Source organism: Coregonus clupeaformis, chromosome 28 (assembly GCF_020615455.1).
Source record: "Coregonus clupeaformis isolate EN_2021a chromosome 28, ASM2061545v1, whole genome shotgun sequence".
Taxonomy (NCBI): Eukaryota; Metazoa; Chordata; class Actinopteri; order Salmoniformes; family Salmonidae; genus Coregonus; species Coregonus clupeaformis.
In genome coordinates this window covers 6,056,152-6,080,970 of record NC_059219.1, presented here as the reverse complement: position 1 = coordinate 6,080,970, position 24,819 = coordinate 6,056,152, and the positions used below count along the sequence as shown (strand labels likewise).

General features: G+C 47.0%; 1 protein-coding gene across 3 annotated transcripts; it reads right to left on the bottom strand.

Annotated features, from left to right (window-relative positions):
* Positions 1-336: 336 nt before the first annotated feature.
* On the bottom strand, positions 337-24,611 carry LOC121542715 (SHC-transforming protein 1-like). Of its 3 annotated transcripts, XM_045208519.1 has the most exons (13): positions 24,359-24,608; positions 9,831-9,995; positions 9,426-9,496; positions 8,570-8,633; positions 7,543-7,662; positions 6,037-6,090; positions 5,071-5,122; positions 4,796-4,922; positions 4,547-4,697; positions 4,163-4,220; positions 3,030-3,149; positions 2,497-2,741; positions 337-2,342 (listed from the first exon to the last, which is right to left on the bottom strand). In XM_045208519.1, exons 2-13 carry the CDS (start codon positions 9,990-9,992, stop codon positions 2,214-2,216), a joined length of 1,353 nt encoding a protein of 450 aa, XP_045064454.1. In that variant the 5' UTR covers positions 9,993-9,995; positions 24,359-24,608; the 3' UTR covers positions 337-2,213. The 3 variants fall into 3 exon arrangements, with proteins under 3 accessions (XP_045064454.1, XP_045064455.1, XP_041708153.2); XM_045208520.1 differs by lacking the exon at positions 6,037-6,090 and having other exon boundaries at positions 24,359-24,611; XM_041852219.2 differs by lacking the exon at positions 24,359-24,608 and having other exon boundaries at positions 9,831-11,705.
* Positions 24,612-24,819: the final 208 nt, after the last annotated feature.

Genomic DNA, 24,819 nt, shown 5'->3' with positions numbered 1-24,819 from the left:
GAGGATGGAGGAGGGAGAGGAGAGGATGGAGGAGGGAGGGAGGAGGGAGAGGAGAGGAGGGAGGGGATGCAGGAGGGAGAGGAGAGGAGAGGATGGAGGAGGGAGGAGGGAGAGGAGAGGATGGAGGAGGGAGGGGAGAGGATGGAGGAGGGAGGAGGGAGAGGATGGAGAGGAGAGGATGGAGGAGGGAGAGGAGAGGATGAGGAGGGAGGGGAGAGGATGGAGGATGGAGAGGAGAGGATGGAGGAGGGAGGAGGGAGGGGAGAGGATGGAGGAGGGAGAGGAGAGGATGGAGGAGGGAGGAGGGAGGGGAGAGGATGGAGGAGGGAGAGGACAGGATGGAGGAGGGAGGAGGGAGAGGAGAGGATGGAGGAGGGAGAGGAGAGGATTGAGGAGGGAGGGGAGAGGATGATTCCTCCACTTTCTCTCCTTCTACTATCCTCTAATTCCAAGGAAAACAACAACACGTCAAAGTCCAACGTCTGACCAACGTTGGCGAATCTCCCAGATTTCGCTGCGAACAGCGCTGATAACAGTTTTCCCTGGAGTGAGCTAAAAAAAACACATCACACACTAATGCTAAAAGCTAATCTCCCGACAAAGTGTTGCAGCATATTTGGAGAGGAGATCATTGCTTTGAATGCTCTGGACCGGATGCTTTCGGCATTAAACACACTTCGTCCAGTATCCCCCCCAACCTCTCCACCCCCCACCCTCCTCATCCCCACCAGTCCAGACAACAGAGACAAGGCCATAGATTGTCAAGGCAAACAGATATTAACAACAAATCCATTGAAAAGCAAGAAAATATTGGCATTAATCTGAACTACGATTCCAACAATGCACCGATTAAATTGTGACAGCCGCATTTGCGTCGACTGTGACATCATCGTAGAATTGGCTTTGAGCTCTTTCAGATGACATCTTGTCTAGGTCTGATGACATCATATCTAGATGTGGATCCTCCCCCATGCCAGCTGCCCCCTTCCCAGTCCTCTCTCCATCTCTCTCTCTGTAAAGACACTATACTCCCAACGAAAGTACACATGACAGATACACTAACATACAGTGTGTTAGTCTGAATGAGTCATCTCCATGGTTTCTGCTGCCCCAGTCCAACCAAGTCCACTTTATTTGTCATGATCAGAGCAGAAAGGTGAGACCAGTCCCATGCAGACAGACAGGGAGACTAGTCCCATGCAGACAGACAGGCTGATGTCAGATGGACATGAATCACATCCTTTTTATCAAACTCCGCCCTCAGAGGCAGGAAAGAAACCCTGTCCATATTTGGACAGACGGAGACAATGGTTGTTGGCATAGCAACCCCCTTTTTGCATACAGGAACATCCTCCGTGACATTACCAGGTATCACTCAGGGGGTCAATGGTCAAAGATGAAAGGTCTTTAAATGGGAGTGGCTAGAGGGTGAGCGAGGGCCCTGATTTGTGTGGATACAAAACTGTCTATGCATATTTAACAGGAGGCCTGATCTCAGTCATGATTGGTTATTCCGGTGTTCCACTGATATTTGATTGGCTGTTCCTGTGTTCCACTGATATTTGATTGGAGGGTCCATGTCTGAGCTCTCTGATGATTCCAATCATCAGACAAGTCTTTGGAGTGCTTCTGTGACGGTGGGAGAAACTGTTTCCTCTGCCATATCTGGATCAAGACCTCTCCCTCCATCACTCCACTCCTTTCTCTACGTTTCACTCCACCCCTCCAAGGTCCACAGTCCTCCTTTACTATGATTGTATCATTTTTGAATGATTCTATGGCATGATTTCATTAATAATGCTCAGTTTTGTACTAAATTGTATTTTCTGTCCCACAAAAAAAAATAAAAAAAAATAAAAGAGGTGTTCCTCAGTATTACTCCCTCGCTCTTTGGAGGGATGGAGGGAGTGGACCTCGATGATGGAAAGATGAACAGAAGGAGGGATCATGGAGGTCACAGTGAGTCGTCCAGGAGGGTGTGAGAAAAAGCAGCGAGCAATTCATTTGGCAGAAAGAGTGACAGAGGTGCGTTTTTTTGGCTTTCCTTAATGTGGTCAGTGTGTGAGTGTGTGTGTACAGTATTTGTGTATTCCGCACTGCTTATGTGTGTAGTGTTGCTGAGAGTGTGTATGTGTTGCATTGCTGTATGAGCCTGCGTGTGTGTGTGTTGCATTGCTGTATGAGTGTGTGTGTGTGTGTGTGTGTGTGTGTGTTCAGGCCCTGTGCTCCACTGGTTGTTGCAGACACACCTCACTGCCTGCTGATACTATGGGCAGTCTGTTGTCCATGTGGTAACTGATCAGGTGGCTCACACTCTCAAAGTGGTGGTCTTTGGTACGTACCTGAGGAGTAGGACAACACACACAGACAGACAGAGAGAGAGAGAGAGAGAGAGAAAGGGTCAACAAAACGTAGCACATCACAGCTGATAAGTGGGAAGGCTTTGGGTGGCTTGCTCTAACACAAACACCCTCCCCTCCCTCCCTCCCCACTCACCACTCCCTCTGGGTCGACCAGTAGTAGGTGTTTGGGCTGACCCCCCTGTTGTCCAGTGAGGACGTACTGTCCAGGCGTGGTGCCTGACTCTCGGACCAGGAAGTCTCCGTCGCGGGTCAGCAGTCTCTCAGCCTGCCTGCGACTCAGGCTGCCGTGGAACCAGGCCTCGCACTGCAGCTGTTCCACCAGAGGGGGTGCTGCTGAGACCCCCAGACCTGATACACCCAGGGAATCATCAAACGGCTCTGAGAGGAGGAGGAAGAGGAGGGAGATTGCGAGAGAGACATTGTGAGACTATAAGACCAGATCAGATTCATTCTTGATACATTCAGGATACCAATATTCTCATTTCCCCTATGTCCAAACCCAAATGAATAAACTAATGACTTCTACTGTAGTGTAATTACTGCTATTTATCTGATAACCATTCTAATTAGTCTTATCTGAGATGACTGATAGTCACTGCTATAGACTGCAGGGCCAGTTGATGTATTGTACACAGACTCTAGCTGATAGGGCCAACTGGGACTCACTCATATCGAACGCATCTCTGTGAGCATTGCCATTGGCTGCAGCTGCTGGTGGGCGGGGTTTATCCACATTGACGTATGAAGGGTCATCACACAGGTCCCGTCCTCCCTCCTTTGCTCCCACTGAAACAACCAATCAGAGTTTAATCACATAACTGTCTGTCGGTATCACCTGTGAGGTGTTCAGGGAGGTGCAACGTTTAGAGTATCTGTTCTACAAAAAATATTTCTATGGATGTTCTGTGATGTCACAAATAGAAGAAGAACACAGATCATTCACAGGATGTATAAATCTGATGCATCCGTTTTGAACTTCTTCTCACCACCAAATATGGTGATGAGAGGAAGTCCAGTGGCGGGAAGTGGGAGAATATGGAGCTAGATGAAACTTGCCCGAACATTCAGCAAATGTTCTAATCGATGAAACATTAGATCTCAATACAGTTCTGTTCCCAAAACTAGAATCTGTTACGAACAGAGTGGACTAAGGATCTCGCTAGGCTCTGCCCACCTCCTTGCTTGTTCTGCCCACTATGCTTCATTTGCTCCCATTGGACACGACGCCAATGATGTATCTTGGGTTAGTTACCAGTATCTTTGGTGATGTTGTGGAGAGGTGAAAGCTATAGAGCAGAACCCTGCAGTGTTTTTAGTCCTGAAGTGGCTCTGAGTGCCCTGCTTTCTGCTGAACACAAATCTCTGGTTGAGGTGTGTGTCATGTTTTTATAATTTGTGTGCATGCATGTCGTGTGTTTGTTGGGGTGACAGGGTTTGTACAGTATGTGTGTGTGTGTGTGTGTGTGTGTGTGTGTTTAGACTATTTCTCAGTGCAGTCGCTGGCTCATTTAAGATTAGGGACTCAGATGGAGAAAAAACGTATACACCCAGGGGCTGCTAGTGTAGCAGCACAGACCTGAAGTAACATACACACCCCTATGGGAACACACAGACCAGTTGACACACACTGTCCTAGAGTAACATACACACACACACAGGGTCAATCTGACTAATTTCCTCTCTCACTGTGTCTGTGGCATTCTCTTGCTGTATGTCATTGTATTATGTGTCACCTCATATCCTTTAGCTGAGTGAGAGAGAGAGTGAGTGAGTGAGTGCGAGAGAGAGAGATGGCTCACTTGGTAGAGGGGGCAGCGGCTGCTTGTGAATATCATTCTGACCCGGCTGTCCATAGGGCTGCAAACACACACGCCAGAAGAAATTAAGATACAATTAAGATACAGATGGAAAAACATACATTATACTGTTAACACACACACACACACACACACACACACACACACACACACACACACACACAAACAAAGACAGACAGACACACACAGTGAGGTGAATAAAGAGAGTGCCAGAGAGAGTGGGAGACTAAGGTCTGCTGTGATGCGAGGGTGAGACTGGGTCAGATGATTAGCCTACATACTGAACTGCCCTCTCTCTCCTGGAGCTGCAGTCTGGAGCTGGATTCAATACTATTGACTGACAATGACTTGATGTGTGTGTCTCACCAGGGTAGCCCCGGGGCGGCCCCTCATGTCCACCAGTCCTCCAGGAGGAGGTTGTTTCCCGGGGAAGTTATTATAGTACGGAACCTCTGCAGGGGGCGGTGCTCCCTCATCTTCCTCTTCCTCCCACGCTGAGCTGTCAAACGGAGCCATCCTGAGAAAGGGGAGAGGAGTCAAGAGTGAGAAACACACATGCACACACACGCAAACACACACACACACACACACACAAACACACACGCAAACACACACCTGTCATGGGGGGTGACCAGTTTGGGGGGGTTCTTCAGGTACTGTTTGAAGCGTAGTTCGAAGGCCTGTCCTATCGTACTGATTACATCCTGGGCCAAGCCCTCTGAACACTCCAGGATATGACACGCTGGACAGAAAGGAAGCGGAGAGGAGGGTAAACAACAGAGATAAGGAAACAGAATATTGGCACTGCCTCACTGTCCAAAGTAAGGTACTGAACAAGGATTGGATGTGCTGCTGGATAAATATATTGGAGGGATGACATTGAGTCTCACCTCTCTGGTTGACTGGGTCTTTGGCCACGTATGCTACATACTCTGCTGTGTCCTGAGGGAGAGAGAGAAGAGGGGGATGGGGAGGAGAGGGTGGGAGGGGGAAATGGGAGGGAAATATGAAGGGGAGGGTGAGGAGGAAAAGGGAGAGTGGGTGAGTCGGAAGAGAGAAGGAAGCAAAGACATTTAGTCAGAGGAGCTATTAACACACAATGATCTAGGAGGAAGAGATGAGGAGGAGGAGGAAGAATACATGTCTGAGGAAGAGAGGGAGTTCCACTGATGTGGATGCAGACAAAGGGGGGAGGAAAAGAGCTATAGAATACAGAGGGAGGAGAGAGGGATAGAGGAAAATAAAGATGGACGGAGCAAGACAGAGGCAGGGTGACAGGGATAGAGGAGTAGATGGATGACAGAGTGAAGCAGGGAGAGAGGGGCAGAGGAGTAGATGGATGGACAGAGTGAAGCAGGGAGAGAGGGGCAGAGGAGTAGATGGATGGAAAGAGTGAAGCAGGGAGAGAGGGGCAGAGGAGTAGATGGATGGACAGAGTGAAGCAGGGAGAGAGGGGCAGAGGAGTAGATGGATGGAAAGAGTGAAGCAGGGAGAGAGGGGCAGAGGAGTAGATGGATGGACAGAGTGAAGCAGGGAGAGAGGGGCAGAGGAGTAGATGGATGGACAGAGTGAAGCAGGGAGAGAGGGGCAGAGGAGTATATGGATGGACAGAGGCAGAGAAATGGATAGAGGATAGAGTATGGATAGAGGATAGATAGAGTGGGGATAGAAGATGGATAGAGTGGGGATAGAGGATGGATAGAGTGGGGATAGAGGATGGATAGAGTGGGGATAGAGGATGGATAGAGGATGATAGAGTGGGGATAGAGGATGGATAGAGTGGGGATAGAGGATGGATAGAGTGGGGATAGAGGATGGATAGAGTGAGATGAGAGAGAGAGGGCTGTATAACTCACTGGGTCTCCTCCAGAAGCGAAAGAGATGGAGTGCATGTGATGATTGGCGATTATCTGTGAAGAGAGAGACAGAGAGAGAGGGAGGGAGGGATTTGAGCATGGTAGTGTGATGAATGATGTATAGAGGTGAGATGTAGCGGTAGAGAGATTGGAGAGACAGACAGAGAGGAGAGAGAGAGAGAGAGAACAGAGAGAGAGAGAGAGAGAGAGAGAGAGAGAGAGAGAGAGAGAGAGAGAGAGCAGAGAGAGAGAGAGATGGAGAGAGACAGAGAGGAGAGAGAGGGAGAGAAGAGAGAGAGAGAGAGAGAGAGAGAGATGGAGAGAACAGAGAGAGAGAAAGAGAGAGATGGAGAGAACAGAGAGAGAGGAGAGAGAGGGAGAGAACAGAGAGAGAGAGAGATGGAGAGATGGAGAGAGACAGAGAGGAGAGAGAGAACAGAGAGAGAGAGAGAGAGAGATGGAGAGAGACAGAGAGGAGAGAGAGAACAGAGAGAGAGAGAGAGTGGAGAGAGACAGAGAGGAGAGAGAGGGAGAGAACAGAGAGAGAGAGAGAGAGATGGAGAGAGACAGAGAGGAGAGAGAGGGAGAGAACAGAGAGAGAGAGAGAGAGAGAGAGAGAGAGAGAGAGAGAGAGACAGAGAGAGAGAGAGTGGAGAGAGACAGAGAGGAGAGAGAGGGAGAGAACAGAGAGAGAGAGAGAGAGAGAGAGAGAGAGAGAGAGAGATGGAGAGAACAGAGAGAGAGAAAGAGAGAGATGGAGAGAACAGAGAGAGAGGAGAGAGAGGGAGAGAACAGAGAGAGAGAGAGATGGAGAGATGGAGAGAGACAGAGAGGAGAGAGAGAACAGAGAGAGAGAGAGAGAGAGAGATGGAGAGAGACAGAGAGGAGAGAGAGAACAGAGAGAGAGAGAGAGATGGAGAGAGACAGAGAGGAGAGAGAGGGAGAGAACAGAGAGAGAGAGAGAGATGGAGAGAGACAGAGAGGAGAGAGAGGGAGAGAACAGAGAGAGAGAGAGAGAGAGAGAGAGATGGAGATATACAGAGAGGAGAGAGGGAGAGAACAGAGAAGGAGAGAGAGGGAGAGAACAGAGAAGGAGAGAGAGGGAGAGAACAGAGAGAGAGAGAGAGAGAGAGATGGAGAGAGACAGAGAGGAGAGAGAGGGAGAGAACAGAGAGAGAGAGAGAGAGATGGAGATGGAGAGAGACAGAGAGGAGAGAACAGAGAGAGAGAGAGAGATGGAGATGGAGAGAGACAGAGAGGAGAGAACAGAGAGAGAGAGAGATGGAGAGACAGATATAGGAGAGAGAGAGAGAGAGAGTGAGATCATGTTTCTCCATTCAGCAGTAGGGGTTGGTTCCATTGACAATTAGATATAGTGTATACTAAATACCTTAACAGTCTGTAATAACAAACCCAGATAGATCAATAACAACAATCACTCATTCAGGATCCCTGCACGCAGTGTGTTTGTATGCCCGAGTGTGCGTGTGTGTGTGTGTGTGTCACCTGTTTGCAGTCAGAGGCCAGCAGGTTGAGGCTTATGGTAGAGACCGTCAGGCTGATGGTCATCCCAGCAAACTGCAGGTTTCTTTTCCCCAGAATGGACGTCATACAGCGAGACGACGGCTGGAGAGAGGGAGGGGAGGGGGGAGAGAGATAACTTTTAAAAGCTTTTTATAGTATAAAGATATTATAAAAGAAGATCTAACAATCAGAGTATAGTAAATGTACTGTACAATATACAGAGAAGAAGTGTGTCAGTGTGTGTGTGTGTGTGTGTGTGTAGGCAATAGAGAGGGAGAAGCATGTCTGAGCCGTGTGTGTGTGTGTGTGTGTGTGTGTGTGTGTGTGTAGAAGAACAGCTGCAGGCTGCCAGTGATCCTGTCTGACTCTGCTCTGCTCAATGGTTCATCTGGTCAACACAAACTTAAGCTTGTCTAGTCAAGTCCCACACAGTCCATAGTCTCAAATAGTCTTGCATAGTCCCCAATAGTCTAAAATGGTCCCCAATAGTCTAAAAGTGTCCCCAATAGTCTCCCACAGTCTTGCAGGGCCAGACATGCTTTAGCCAAACCAGTCTGGTCTGTATATAGCTCTGTTTTATGTAGTGTTTGGGTGGATGCTTTTAGTTTTACAGGAATGCTCTCTCTCCCTCCCTCCCTCCCTCCCTCCCTCCCTCCCTCCCTCCCTCCCTCCCTCCCTCCCTCCCTCCCTCCCTCTCCCTCCATAAAGACAGGCTGGGCCCGGCCCAGTTGGAGTTGGCTTAGTCTGGGCACACACAACTTATTCACAAGTCTCCCTCATACAAGGGGCAGTGTGTGTGTGTGTGTGTGTGTGTGTGTGTGTGTGTGGGTGTGTGAGAGAGACAGTGAGAGAGAAAGAGAGAGACAGAGGTAGTTACCTGTAAGTACCACTGACCACAGAGTGGACAATCCAGCTAAATCCAGATCCAACCACGCCCTGACCACGGCCCTCCACTTAACACATAAATAAATAATGCTCTGTGTGTGTGTGTGTGTGTATTGGTGTGTACCTTTCTCTTGCGTTGGGCTGCTTTGGCTCCGGGCACTGCCTCACACACCACTGAGATAGCCTCTCTGAAACAACAACACGTGTGAGAATCTCTAACACACTTGTGCGGATTTCACACTTAGATTAGATGAAATCAGGCAACATGTGACACAGACTTCATCATCCTGACAACCACACTTGTCCTCACCACAGATACAAACATCACTACGGAAACCAGAAGGAAACCACCAGGATTCCAGAACATTTATTTTAGAGGTCGTGAGGGCGGAAGGCGCGCACACACACACACACACCACCATACTGCTAAACCTATGGAGTCCTTTCAGATTTTCACTGAATGGGTAGAGGCTAGGGACCAAAATAGAACAGGGCAAGAAAGATAATTGAACCAGAGCCATATACAGTACTAGGCTCTAACTACATGGCTCTGTTCTGAACTACCTAACCACAGTACATCTGAGTGAAGTAACTTGATCATTAACCATAAACAACAGTTTAAAGGGATAGTTCACCCAAATTACAAAATGACACATTGGTTTCCTTACCCTGTAAGCAGTCTATGGACAAGGTATGACAGCAATCCCTGCCTTGGTTTAGTTTCCCTGGCACTGTTTCTAAATGCTAATGTTTTAGCATTTGTTGCACAAATCCCATTCAAGTCATGGTACTGATATTAGCATTTTACGCGCATCATGTTCCAATCATCTAGAAGTTACTTTGTTGAGCCTCACAATCAATTTAAGATACTGTCGGATGATTTTGACTGTCATACCTTCTCCATAGACTGCTTACAGGGTAAGGAAACCAATATGACATTTTGTAATTTGGGAGAACTATCCCAACTGGAGGGTTCTCACCTGGTGACCTGAGTTCTGGTGTTGAAGTCCAGCGCCCTCATAGACTGTAGCACCTCCACACAGCCCATATACTACACCGGAAACAGAGAGGAGACGCATATGAACAGGGATGCCACTTCCTACAGCACTCCTCTCCACACAGCCCATATACTACACAGGAAACAGGAAAGGAACTCATATGAACTAGGATTATATTTCCTCCAGAACACCCCCACTGACCGGAGGGGCAGATCGAAACAGATGGAGAGACAGATGGAAAGATGGATAGACAAGAGAATAGATTATTTTGAGAGAGCAACAGAAAAAATGGACAGATATGGAAAGTTAAAGAAATATGCAAGTACTAGCCTATAGGCCTACATCCTACAAACTGAAAAACAGACAGACAGGCCAACCAACTCTTACCCGTACAGAGTAGGCAACCCCAGTGGTGCTGACCACGTGGTCTGAGTGTAGCCATCCTCTGGTGGGCTTGTTGACGAAGGAGCCGTGGCGCGTCCACTCATCTCCCCCCAACTGCCCCCCCTCCACCCGCGCCCTCCTGGACGGCCCGCCCAGCCGGTTCATATCCTGCAAAGGGGGGCGAGGGGGGGGAGAAGGGGCTGTTAGACAGTGAGGGGGGTGAGGAGGGGGAGATCTGGAACTGTTAACCCCTGAAGACTCCATGGGGGCTTGAGCCTGCTGAGGCCTGCTGGAGGCCTTGAGGCCTGGGAGTAAAGTGGCAGAGACGCCCAGGCGAAGGGCTCCCATCCTGGGGAAGAAGGAGCAGAGCGTGGTGGGGCTGTTCTCGGCTCGGTGGCGGGAGGAAGGGGGGAGGATGGGGGTGAGAGAGGAGGAGGACAGGGAGGAGGGTAGCCCAGGGGGGGTGAGGGGGGTTGCGGGGGTGGAAGGGGGGAGCGAGGAGGGGTTGGAGTTGGTATCGTCATTCGAACTGAGAGATTCACTCCGGAAGTGAGTGTACTTAGTTTTAGGGACCAGCTCCATCATGGATCTGAGATGTTTAATGTTATTTCAGTGTTTCTCTAACAAGTCCTGTGTAATTCTGACCAATCAGTCTGAACAACAACTGTGGTTCATTCTCCTTTTCTTCGTATTATCAGTCTTTCGCTCCAAAACACGCTGTCCTCTTTCTTTCCCTCTCAGTGTCCGTTGTCTGTCCGTCCGCCCTGTTTTATTTCCTCCCGTCATTGTCAGGCAGTGCGGCAGACACTGCACAATAAACGCCTTCATCTACAAGACAGAGGAGAGGAGCGAGAGGAGAGGAGCGAGAGGAGAGGAGCGGTTGAAGATCAAAGGGGGATATCCCTCGAAGAGTCTAACCCAGCACACTGATGGAGTGATATTCAGAGTTTTTTGGTGTCTATGCTGTCAGTCTTACAACATTTGATGACTTTCAATCCACAGAAATGACTGCCACTTTCCAATAGAGAGAATCAAAAAGGTTTTTGTGATCAAGTATGCGGCACGTGTTCTGAAAAATGCTTTCTGAGCACATCAGCATGCCAACGAATGTAGCATAGCACTTAAGTCCAGTTCTTCATCTTTGAGCACCATGGAGAATCAACATAAAACCTCAGAATGTGATTGTCTCTTGACACAGACACTCACTGCATCGAGGGGCCTACCCTCATGTGTCTGTGTGTGTTAGCATGTGTCGGACTAGAAACCTACTCTACTGCCTGCAATGGCACTGAGAGTGTGTGAGTCTGTGGTGTGTGTGTGTGTGTGTGTGTGTGTGTGTGTGTGTGTGTTTCAGCGTGTCTGTCGGGGCAGTAGCTCACTAGCCGCTCTCGCCTGACACGGCCCATAAAAACCCTATCAGCTGCAAACGAGTAGATCAGAAGGGACACACACACACAGAGCCAACACACACACTGAACGAAACACAGCAGTGACGGGTCGATACAACAGAGTAAGATTACCTGCAGTGCTTAATATAGCAAAGTTCTGTTAAGACCTGCTGATCTATGGCCAGACCAATTCTGGCAGGGAAAATATACCTTTCTTCCTCTTGCCTTCTACTCCCTCTCTCTCTTTATCCCTCTTTCTCTCCTGTGAGCAGCTTTGCTTTTCAGGTTCCAAGGCTGCTGGACAAGACCCCTAAGTAATTTAACACTTCATCCTCTATACTCATTCACTCACTCTTCCTCACCCTCACCCTCTCTCTCTCTTCCTCACTCCCTCGCCCTCTTCCTCCAGATGGTCTCGTGTCCTCTCTGGATGGCCCTGGCTTTCTCCCTCTCTTTCTCCCCCTCTTCCTCTCTCTTCCTCCAGATCACCTCCGGGGCGGTCTCTCTCCCCCTCTCTGTGCTCCTCTCTCCCCTCAGCTTGTCCTCTCCTATCCTCTCCTGGAATCCCTCTCTCCTCCTCCACACTGTTTTCTGCGCCTCCCTCAGTAGCCGCTGCGCCTCCTCCTTCTCTCGCTCCACCACTTCCTGCCTCCTCTTCCAGATGATCTCTCGCTCCCCCTCTCCCCCTCCCTCGTCTCCTTTTCCGTTCTCCAGGCTGTCCTCTTAAACAGTCCCTCCTCTACTTTAAAAGATTGTCTGTCTCTCTCTCTCACATACACTCACTCACTCTGTAACTACAGCCAGTCTATACTCTGCACATAACCTAGAAATAGACACCAGTAGATAAGAAAAAGACAGATAGATAGGAAAAGACCAGATGCTGGGTTTGTCCCTGACTGAAGTTTCTGATATGGCTAAAACAGTAGGTAGAGCTGTTCTATAACATTGCTGCCCTGGTTAGAGTGGATACGTTCTGGAGCACCATAGCATCAGAAGTGCTAGAGTTTGAGATGTTGTATTTTTCTGGTTACAGAGACAGAGACACACACGGTGGTGATGTAACAAGAGAGAATGTAGGTCATTGGATGATGACACCACTGGTGGGATTGTTTTGATGATAATGAGACCTGAATGGTACTGGAGGCTCGTTAGAGGCAACCGTGAACTCAATCACCCGGTTATTACACTCAATTAAACCTCCCTCCCCTCTCTCTCTCGCTCTCCTTATCGATACCACAGAAACAGTCTTGTTTAAACAACAAGCCAAGCCAATAGTCAGTTACCTGAGAGAAGAATGTGTATTTCTTGACACAGCACCCACAGCATGGTCCAGTACTAGCCTAACTACAAACACAGGAGCTAACTACAGTCCGAACAATCTGTATAGTCCATCCAAAGAGAAAACAACAGTCATCTTACATTAACAGTCTCCAGCTGCAAGACACAACTCACAGAACTGAATAGTCAACGGAGGTTGAACCTGTAATATAACACCAGGGGCTATCCAGCTCACATATCAGTGTTGTTAACAGCACTTTACACATGTTCTAACCTTTACTCTGCCAGGTTTGACCCACTGAGATAAAACTTTGTAACAGATTGACAATTCGGCACCAAAAGTTTCAGGATGATCCCAGAGAAAGTTGACTTTCAACAACAAGCGCTAACGGCTAAAGCCCTGTATGTTTGGAGGCAGACGGCTACCAGCTAGCCGTTTGCTTTTGGCTGCCTAGTAACAGACAGAGGGACGCTCGCTCGACCACACCAGTCTAGCACCAGAGGGTCGGTCTACGGAGCCTGCCACAGCGCTCGCTAGCTAACGTCACCAGTCTCCTCCCAGACAGAGAGCACCAGAACACATCAGGATACAGACTGGGATTAGCTATGAAGTGCTATGTGGGGGCTATGAAGGTCTTATGACAGCCTACAGCAGGCTCTTAGCACAGCCTAACTGTCTTTGCATAACTACAAAACTCTTCCATTATAGTCTCTAAATGTCTATTTGCTACCAGTGGCGCTACCAGTGGAATGCTAAGTGCAGGCTAGATGGTCAGATCGCGATGGTCAATTAGTGGCTGTGTCCCGTGTGGCTCACCTGGTGGAGCATTAGGCTTGCAACGCCAGGGAATGTGGGTTCGATTCCTACGGTGGACCAGTACGAAAAGTATGCGCTCACTACTGTAAGTTGCTCTGGAAAAGAGTGTCTGCTAAATGACTAAAATGTAAATGTCAACACAGATGAACATATAGAGTTGCGTTCAATCATGAAACGCTAGCAACACTCGCTAACAGTGATGAGATGTCACAAACATAGCCGACGAGTCAGTTAGCAAACATACAGAGAGGTTAACACTAGTAAGTGCTAGTACAGCAGGTTTACCCTTGCCCTGCCAGATGTTAGTGCACAGAATAAAACACAGTGTAGGTCAGACGAGTGCAGAGTACAGCACCCTCTACTTGAGGAGATGTCCTGAGTCTCCTACACACAGATATAAAACACACAAGTACAGAAAGTCCCCACTACACTAACACACATTAACAACACACAGTAGATTAAACCAGTTAAGACTACACAGTTCCACTGCTGTACAGAGTGAATGATATGTCAACAAATAGTATCAGTAGAATCATCTGATTATAATCCAGATTAGTCCAGCCATTTCTGACATCTGCTTGGTATACCACTAGTCCCAGTCAGGACGCTAGTTGCCAGTGAATATGGCTAATATGGCAAAGGTGGCACAGCACAAGCTAAAGGGAGAGAGAGAACGAGAGAGATACCTCACGGCAAACCAGTAAGGACACTGCACCAAATACAGTCTAGAATTCTAGACAGAGCCTACATTTCCATAAGTAGGTTAGAGGTTCTACACACTAACACCCCACCAGTAGTCTGGTCCTGTCTAGACTGTTTCTCCTGGTTATCACCACCCCACCAGTAGTCTGGTCCAGTCTAGGGTGCGGTCAAGACTATTTCTCCTGGTTATCAACACCCCACCAGTAGTCTGGTCCTGTCTGGACTGTTTCTCCTGGTCATCACCACCCCACTAGTAGTCGGGTCCAGTCTAGACTGTTTCTCCTGGTCATCACCACCCTAGACAGACACGTATAGAAAAAACAGCACCAGTGTTTGAAAAAAGAGAAAAAGACTCAAAAGAACTTTACATCTCAGTCTGTCTCCATCTGCGGCGGATGCAAGTTGCTGTGGCAACAGACATTAAAAGAGAAGCCTGCTCAGGAGCTATATTGAGAAATCCTGACAGCGGCAGAAACATCTCCAGACAAAGAAATAACAGACTGCATCCACAAATCAGAGCCCAGGAGCAGCTAGACAGAGCAGAGACTGACCCATTACGGTCTTTAACATCTAACTGGAGAAACTACAGCCGGTCGGCCAGCCAGAGACTCCTGGAGGGATCAATACCGCTCAGGAAATGATCAAAGTTTGGCTCGCGTCGCACCGGCCATAAAACCCAATCAATGCTGACATCCCAACCTGGCTGATTCCAGACTCTGGCTAGGACACATAGATTAGCACAACATATATTGCTTCAGAGGATGAAATACTTTCATCTATGATAGTCAATATTAATATCAATAAAACTTTACTAATCACTAATCCCAATAGCTACCACCTTAGAAAGAAATTGCATAACAACAACCTGAATGTTTTCCTGTACAGCCCTAATTGTTAGGTATGTAACGACATAAGGTGGTGATTGTATAATAATCTGCAGAGCAGGTTTTTTCCACCTATTATTGTATTTAATTTTACCCCCCCCCCAAAAAAAGCTGAGATTAATATTATTATTATTATTTTATTTTTTGAGTTATGTGAATAAATTCCTTGAGAACTCTTCCTTTGCTTCAAGAGTGAATAAAAAATTTAAAACAATTGTTCCTTATTTGGGTTGAACAGAGTAGAGGTGATTATCCGTAGCATGGTAATAACAGAGCTCCATATTCACATCAGAACCATATTCATGTTTAAACACCCTCTCCCTCTCTCTCCTTCTCCCTCTCTCTGTCCCCACTCCCTGAAAAGCGTGCTCCTCTGATCCGCTCTTCCACTCGTTTAAATCACAAAGTCATTGGCAGGTCTCATATCCTCTCCTCCGCTTGTCCTCCTCCTCTCTTCCCCCTCTTCTCAGCGGACTGTGAAACAGCAGAACGGCAGGGCTGAACAACGGCACTCCTTCATTGTCTTCCTCTCCTCCGCTTGCATCGGTCTCATCCCCTTTTCTTTCCTTCCAGCTCTGTCTGAGTGAGAGACGAGCACGCTGTCTATCCTCCCCTTCTCCCTCTGTTTGTCTGTCTGGGTGATGCCGTCCCTCTCTCCCTCTCTCGCTCATGCGCTGCGTCTGCTTCTTCCCCTCGCTCACCCCTCCTTCCCTTTTCTCCTCTCCCACTTTGCAGTCTCATTTAACAGTATATGCACGCGTGTGCACTGAGCGTTGCTCTGTCTCACACACACACACACACTAGGGAAAGGAGAGAGGGATGGAGATAGAGGGGAAACAGCCCATGTGGGCTCTACAAAGAGGCTCCTCCCCCTATTCCTGTTGGGTAACCTGAGAACCAGAGGGAGAGAGGTAAGTGGGGGAGGAGGGAGATAGACAGAGGAAGAGAGGGAGGGGAGAGTCTCTTTCCTTCCTGTCCCACCCCCCTTCTCTCTCCCTCCGGACAGACAGAGATGCAGGCTGATTTGAGGGCATTGTGAATAACCTTGACTTATACGGCCAAATATGGACATCTGCCACTCAACCTGACAAAGCCAAGCAGCTACTGTACCGCTTGAGTTCACCGCTGGTAAAGACCAGGTCATCATCACACAAACAGGACAATAACAACAGAAACAAAGAAATAAGAAAAGAGAAAACCTAAGTGATCAGTGGAACCAAGTGAGAACTTCCACTGATGAGAACCAAGATTCAGACAACAGAACCACAGAAGAAGATCTAGAACTCAGCAGAACCACTAGAGACAGAATCAGGAGAGAACCACATAACCCCACGTCAACACCTCAGCGTTACAAAGCGCTGCGGTGTGTGATGACACCCTTCACCATACAGATCACAGAGGTATACAGAGTGATCGTTGTGATCATTGAATGCACCCCCAGCCACCCCACACCAGGCCCCACACCAGCGTAACATACACACACATACATTGGCATATGGGTTGCTCTTTCAAAATAAAATGTTGAACGTTTACTTAAGAGGAAGTACAGCTCTAAATGGCTTAGACAGGCAAATAAAGAATGCCCCTTTACAGCTGGGAGATACTGACAGTGGGAGGATCAACCAGCAACCCATATGCCTATAGGTGTGTGTGTGTCTCAAGTTCTTACCACGTATTCCATGGGACAACACTGACTGCCTGTGTGTGTCTGTAACCCTAAAAACACCAAAGCGCACATCAGCACACGGTACACACACTCTTAGCCAATCACTGAGCATTGTACATGTAGCGAAACATAGTTATCCTAAATGCTCCCCTCACAAACACATGGCTTCGAGCATGCATTGCTCCCGGAATCAGCTGTGGAGAGAGTCATGTGACCTCCTTGCTCAGGTGAGCGCAAAAGGTACACACACGTTAGGCAAGCTGATTTTGGATCCCCACATACCAAAGACTGTGTGTGTGTGTGTGTGTGTGTGTGTGTGTGTGTGTTTTGAGCATGTTCAGACACACATTGTGGAATGAAAGGAATTACCTACAGGGACTAGTCAAATAAATCCAGACAACAGCTTCCCTTCCCAAACCCAGTCATAATTGCACACACACGACAAATAACCCCGTCAGATGTTGTGAATGTGACAGGACAGGTCCAGAAATAGTCTGGTTATTGGATTGGGGGTAAATCAATGTGATTAGGGGGTGATATGGATATTAGATTAGCCAGGCCTTCAGCATGCCCAACCAGCTCTACACACCCAGCTACAGTACCATGTGAGACACCCAGCTACAGTACCATGTGAGACACTCAGCTACAGTACCATGTGAGACACCCAGCTACAGTACCATGTGAGACACTCAGCTACAGTACCATGTGAGACACTCAGCTACAGTACCATGTGAGACACTCAGCTACAGTACCATGTGAGACACCCAGCTACAGTACCATGTGAGACACTCAGCTACAGTACCATGTGAGACACTCAGCTACAGTACCATGTGAGACACCCAGCTACAGTACCATGTGAGACACCCAGCTACAGTACCATGTGAGACACTCAGCTACAGTACCATGTGAGACACTCAGCTACAGTACCATGTGAGACACTCAGCTACAGTACCATGTGAGACACTCAGCTACAGTACCATGTGAGACACTCAGCTACAGTACCATGTGAGACACTCAGCTACAGTACCATGTGAGACACTCAGCTACAGTACCATGTGAGACACTCAGCTACAGTACCATGTGAGACACTCAGCTACAGTACCATGTGAGACACTCAGCTACAGTACCATGTGAGACACTCAGCTACAGTACCATGTGAGACACTCAGCTACAGTACCATGTGAGACACTCAGCTACAGTACCATGTGAGACACTCAGCTATTTTAGGTTTGTTTCCTCTCTCTCCCTCCCTCTTTTCCTTCCTCTATCATCACTTTTTTCTCACATTCCGTCCCCTCTCCTTCCATCACTTACTCTGTCGGTTTCCCTTTCTTTCTCCCTTTTGTCCACTCTCTCTCTCTCATTGATTATCTTCCTCTCGCCCGCTCTCTGGTTCTCCAAAAGGCTGTCCCTTACTCTATCCTTCAATACCAAATATTGTAAAACTTACATTAATAGCCTGGGCGTTTATTTGCTTCAATCACTGAACACAACCAGTGCTTATTAGAGACAGGCTTCTATTTGAGCCAGGCGTCTATTTCCTTAACGCACACAGCTTTTGCTCAATAAAATGTTGAAAAGACTACCACACTGTTTATGTGACCAGTATGACCAGTATTGACATTATAATAACAAATCCACTGCAGATCAGACATGCAAAGACTAGGCTGCCTATCATATACCCCCGATTTCGTGCTTCAGCACCATTACTCTCACTAGTTGCGCCTCTTATATCCACCGTAGTTGAGCCGACCATGTCAAACCACACTGCTGTCTCGTTCATGGCAATGATGTTGGTCTCCTTCATCTTCTTTACAGTACTCACTGAAGTTCACTCGCAAGCAATTCATTTAGACCCGGCATTTATTTGAAACAGGTGTTTATTTGCTGAAATGTGTGCCGCTGTCCATTAAAAGGACAGGCGGCTATCTGAGACTCAGCGTTTCATTGAAGTTTTACGGTAAAGGGTTTTTCATTGCTGACTCACATACTTAGCTACTCTCAGATCCTCAAACACACACGTTCCCATTCTGCTGGTCTCCTGTCCTCCTCTCTGATGAGTTAGTGTGGGTCCCATGCGCGTCAGATCCAGTTTCTCAGAAACGGCCGCCCTCCTGGGCTTTTCACGCCCTACAGTGTCTAGGGTTTTACCGAGAATGGCGCGGCAAACAAAAACATCCGGTCAGCGGCAGTCCTGTGGGCGAAAACAGCTCGTTGATGAGAGGTTGAAGGAGAATGGCAAGAATAGTGCAACCTAACAGGCGGGCCACAAACAGAAAATTAACAGAGCAGTACAACAGCGGTGTGCAGAACGGCATCTCGGAACACACAACTCGTCGGTCCTTGTCATGGATGAGCTATTGCAGCAGACAACCACACTGGATTCCACTCTATCAGCTAAAAACAAGAAGAAGTGGCTCCAGTGGGCATGTGATCACAAACACTGGACAACTGAGGAGTGGAAAAACATCACCTGGAACATGACAGCGAGTTCAGTTTACTTGAGTGGCCTGCACAGTCCCCAGACCTTAACCCAATAGAGCATATTTGGGATGAGATGGAACGGACTGTTTGCAGCATGAATGTACCTGTCACGATCGTCGGATATAGAGGACCAAGGCGCAGCGTGGAAGGTGAACATACTTATTTATTAAATGATACACGAACAAAACAACAAATCGATACGTGACGTCCACAGGTGCAAAACACAAACCAACACGGAACAAGATCCCATAAACACTGTGGGAAAACCACCTGACTAAATATGGTTCCCAATCAGAGACAACCAGCAACAGCTGATACTCGTTGCCTCTGATTGAGAACCACTCAGGCCAACATAGATATACAAAACTAGACTAGACACAACGAGCACAAAACAAACTCTACACACCCTGGCTCAACTTAAAAGAGTCCCTAGAGCCAGGGCGTGACAGTACCGCCGTCCAATCTGCGTGATGCCATGGCGTCAGCATGGACCAACATCCCTATGGAACTTTTCCGACAACTTGTAGAATGCCCCAAAGAATTCAGGCTATTCTGGAGGCAAAGGGGGTCCGACCTGGTACTAGATGGGTGTACCTAATAAACTGGCCAGTAAGTGTTTTAACCTGGGTGTAAACATTTTTATATATACAGTACCCGTCCAAAGTTTGGACACCTACTCATTTAAGGGTTTTTCTTTATTTTAACTATTTTCTACATAGTAGAATAATAGTGAAGACATCAAAACTATGAAATAACACATATGGAATCATGTAGTAACCAAAAAGGTGTTAAACAAATTTTAGATTCTTCAAAGTAGCCACCCTTTGCCTTGATGGCAGCTTTGCACACTCTTGGCATTCTGTCAACCAGCTTCACCTGGAATGCTTTTCCAACAGTCTTGAAGGAGTTCCCACATATGCTGAGCACTTGTTGGCTGCTTTTCCTTCACTCTGCGGTCCAACTAATCCCAAACCATCTCAATTGGGTTGAGGTCGAGGAATTGTGGAGGCCAGGTCATCTGATGCAGCACTCCATCACTCTCCTTCTTGGTCAAATAGCCCTTACACAGCCTGGAGGTGTGTTGGGTCATTGTCCTGCTGAAAAACAAATGATTGTTCCACTAAGCGCAAACCAGATGGGATTGCTGCAGAATGCTGTGGTAGCCATGCTGGTTAAGTGTGCCTTGAATTCTAAATAAATCACAGACAGTGTCACCAGCGAAGCAACCCACACCGTCACACCTCCTCCTCCTTCATGCTTTACGGTGGGAACTACACATGCGGAGATTATCCGTTCACCCACACCACATCTCACAAAGACACAGCGGTTGGAACCAAAAATCTCCTATTTGGACTCCAGACCAAAGGACATATTTCCACCGGTCTAATTTCCATTGCTCGTGTTTCTTGGCCCCAGCAAGTCTCTTCTTCTTATTGGTGTCCTTTAGTAGTGGTTTCTTTGCAGCAATTCGACCATGAAAGCCTGATTCACGCAGTCTTCTCTGAACAGTTGATGTTGAGATGTGTCTGTTACTTGAACTCTGTGAAGCATTTATTTGGGCTGCAATTTCTGCGGCTGGTAACACTAATGAACTTATCCTCTGCAGCAGAGGTAACTCTGGGTTTTCCATTCCTGTGGCGGTTCTCATGAGAGCCAGTTTCATCATAGCGCTTGAAGGTTTTTGCGACTGCACTACAATTTTGTCCCTGACATCCTTGGAGAGCTCTTTGGTCTTGGCCATGGTGGAGAGTTTGGAATCTGATTGATTGATTGCTTCTGTGGACAGGTGTCTTTTATACAGGTAACAAGCTGAGATTAGGAGCGCTCCTTTAAGAGTGTGCTCCTAATCTCAGCTCGTTACCTATAAAAGACACCTGGGAGCCAGAAATCTTTCTGATTGAGAGGGTCAAATACTTATTTCCCTCATTAAAATGCAAATCAATTTATAACATTTTTGACATGCGTTTTTCTGGATTTTGTTGTTGTTATTCTGTCTCTCACTGTTCAAATAAACCTACCATTAAAATTATAGACTGATCATTTCTTTGTCAGTGGGCAAACGTACAAAATCAGCAGGGGATCAAATACTTTTTTCCCCTCACTGTATATATGCCACTTAGAAGACGCTTTTATGGAAAGCGACTCACAGTCATATGTGCATCAAGTAAATACTGGTAGGCCTTTAGTTTAAACTTATCTATGTGGGACTGAATCTCTCTGCAACTCGTAGCAGATTAGCATGTAGTCTAAGTGTCTTTCTATGTGAAGTGAGTAGGAGGCAGACCAGGGCTGCAGGGCAGGAAGTGGAGCTGGCCTCACCTTCTCTTCCGCTATGTTGTAAGAGACGGACAACCACACACTGAGACCCAGATAACTGCTCCTGCAGTGTTTCCACACACACACGCTGAAAACTATTTGGGTCCACATTTAAGTGTTACAGTGAAGGACCCAAATAAGTCAAAGGTCATACATAATGTTCTTAAAACCATGGAAACAAAACCTCTCTTCTCCATACAGATAAGCTGCTGCTGACAACAGCTGAAACAGGATCTTGCCAGCTAACACAGAGCAGTATCTAGCCAGCTGCTTGGCTTTTTTCTCTGGCAGTCAGCTACATGTCAGATACGGCCTCATATTGATACACAAACTGACGCTGAGTGAAATCTAAGACTGTTGCCAATTGCAACTATGGGCTGGCACACGTGAGCACACATGCACGTGCTCGCACACACTTATTTATGAGCTGAGATACACTCACCTGTCCAACAAATCAAAAGGGAGTTAACGAAAGGTGTCACCCAGCCAAGCTTATCACACAGACAGGACTGATTGGTTCTGCTTTTGATTGATAGGGTCTGTATTAGATTGGGCAGACCCGGTTTTGATTGAGAGGGTCTGAGGTGGATTGTGAAGCTCTGTGTCAAACAGGATGTCTTTGACTGACAGATAGATGAATAGATTAGTTGGTTGTGTGTGTGTGTGTGTGTATACATTTCTGTCACTGACATTTCTGTCTCTCAGAGAGTGTATTATCCCCAGGCCCAGCCATGCAGCAGTCCTCCTCCTCATCATCCTCACCATCAGAGCGATATCCCACTGACAGTGAGTCTAAGGAGTGTAAGAGTGTGATAAGGAGCTGGGCATATTATGAAGCAGTCTGTTCCAGACACATAGGCCTACCTGTATCCACTCCATCCCTGACCCCTAACCCCTGCCTGCCTGTCTGCGGTGTCTCCAAACCATCAGAGTGGTATACTATGATTTAACCTAGATCTACTCAGGGTTTTTCTAAAGCTATCCAGCTTCAGTTAGCTTCACATTCCATCTCAGGCTTCATCCGTACTACGACGGTGGATATTGCTCATCCGCCTGCCGCTAACTCTAGCAGGCTTGTAACTACGTGTGCATGTCACACGTGTCTGGTCGAACGGCAAACTTTTCATTGAGACAATGCTGAAACATCCATCCATGGGCGACTCAGTGCCACATTTTAATTTGTGCAAAATGAAAGAAGAGTTATCTTGCAAATCAAGGCTGCTGAGGGGAGGACGGCTCATAATAAGGCTGGAACAGATCAAATGGAATGGCATCAAACACATGGATACCACGTATTTCATACCATTCCACCTATTCCGCTCCAGCCATTACCACAAACCCGTTCTCCCCAATTAAGGTGCCACCAACCTCCTGTGCTGCAAATTCATCAGGCTGTGGTGTGAAATAGGCTTGTTGAAGTGCCGTCTTTATTTTATGACTTATCGTTAACACCGTCTTTGGTGTGCTTATCAATGCACAAGCACCTCCCCCCCCCACTCCTATCCATATAATAATTGTATTAAGTCATACACAAGTTTTACTTGATTTCATTGGTCTTTAACTCGTGGCTCAGACACTTGATTCAGGATAAATGGAGTTAGCCCTGAGTAAGCCTGCCCAGGAGCAGGTTAGTTCTGGATTTGTTGCCATAGAAATGTGCCTGGCTAAAAGGTGAGCCACTTTTGTGGTACCGGTTATCCCGAGATGAACTCAGAGTTGACCAAAGTTACCTCGCTAACTCCTCAAACCATGTATAGGGCTCAGGACCAGGCCAGCTGCCTCAAAACAGTAGTCCCATCACAGACTGAGGTGCAGGTAACCATAACAACTGTGTGTATTTACGTATCTTGCCACATATATGGCCACACTAATACAGCCCGTATCATAGGCTAATGAAGGGCCCAGCATCACAGCTTGTTGTTGAATGTTCTGTATGGCACGTAGCCAACTACAGAGTACTGTTTTAGTCAGGGCTTGTTACAGATGATTTAGATTATCATTATTGTCTGAAACAAATAGTTACACATCCATAACAATATAACCTAGACCTATTGAAACATTAAATAATCTCCATGAGAATGCCATCTTGACAATAGGCTACAGATCTATATTGCACATTACAGAAATGTAAAGTAATCCTAACTTCTGATTAGGTCGCTGAAAAAGAACTAGAGCATTTCCAGAAAGACAAGACCAGCCTGTTTAGTCTAAGACTTTAGATTCAGTTTCTCTAAACCTGTGTGGTAACACTGGGATTAATTTAGTAATATTCTTGCATTAATATGTTTTTACATGGTAAGAATGGTCGCATAGTTTCCATAGCATAGTAGGCCTTGGGGAGTTTACATAAGTGGAACAGCAGTCAGTTCCTCTTCCACGTGTAGAATAACAAACAAACAAACAAAAACTCCATATTGCTATGGTAGTATGCAAACAACATGTCAATACAAACAATGCTGATACTTTTTTTTATTACAGTGTTAGTACTCATGTAGAGCCTATAAAGTGTTGAGAACAGTTTAAATGATAGAGTTGGACAACTTGGTGTGGGGGTAAGGAATGATATCCCAGGGGCCCAGGCCTACAGAAATGACTATTTCTAGTAGCCTCTGCAGCAAACCACTTTGATTTTGAAAACACTCAAAAAGTGACAACACGGTTGTTTGTGACTTCTGTTGAATGGATACAATGTTTCATGTGCGGCCTAGGCTAGTTACTTTGTATCACTAGGCTATATTTCACAATGTTACAATAACTCGATACATTTTATCGCAGTACGGCCACACAGAACTCAGCAGTCTTGCTAGACTAGTAATAGCCTAGGTAGTCTACAATCGGCCTATAGAAAATAATATTCATCTGTCAGGCAGAATGTTATTGTTTTAGTATTCGAATGTCCTAAAACGTCTCTCTACCACGTTCCAACACGCAGCCCTTAAAATTCCAGCCCAAACCATGCCCAGAAAGTGTGGTCAACTTTTGTCAGAAGAACTTACCAGCTATCTTCCTCCTTGTCCCTTTTGTGCCTCTTCTTTTCTCCCAGCTGTTGTTGTCCCGTAGGCCTACCTCTAACTAAATTACATTAGTGGCTGAATGCGAAGGTTTAAACCGCCAGCTGTCGTACAGAGTGCATTTGAATTTCTTTAGAAAGAGGGCTGAAACTTTTCTTCTTTAGTTTCTCTTCCTTTCCTCCCCCCGCCTCCCCCCTTTCTACCAACACAAAAAAAGCCACTTCCGCGAACAAATGGCAACGTCATTTGCCTTGGCTGCTAGTGCCACTCGGTTTGTGTGGTTCTCTGCACCTGGCCGGTGGTTGCGCGGCCTTGACAGAAAGGGATTGCGCAAAAAGAGAACTTCCCACAATAACAAACCAGCCTACAGTATAACCGAGTAAACTGACATTAAACCGCATTCACACAGTCTTTGTTGAATCATACATTATTATTTGCATAGTGCA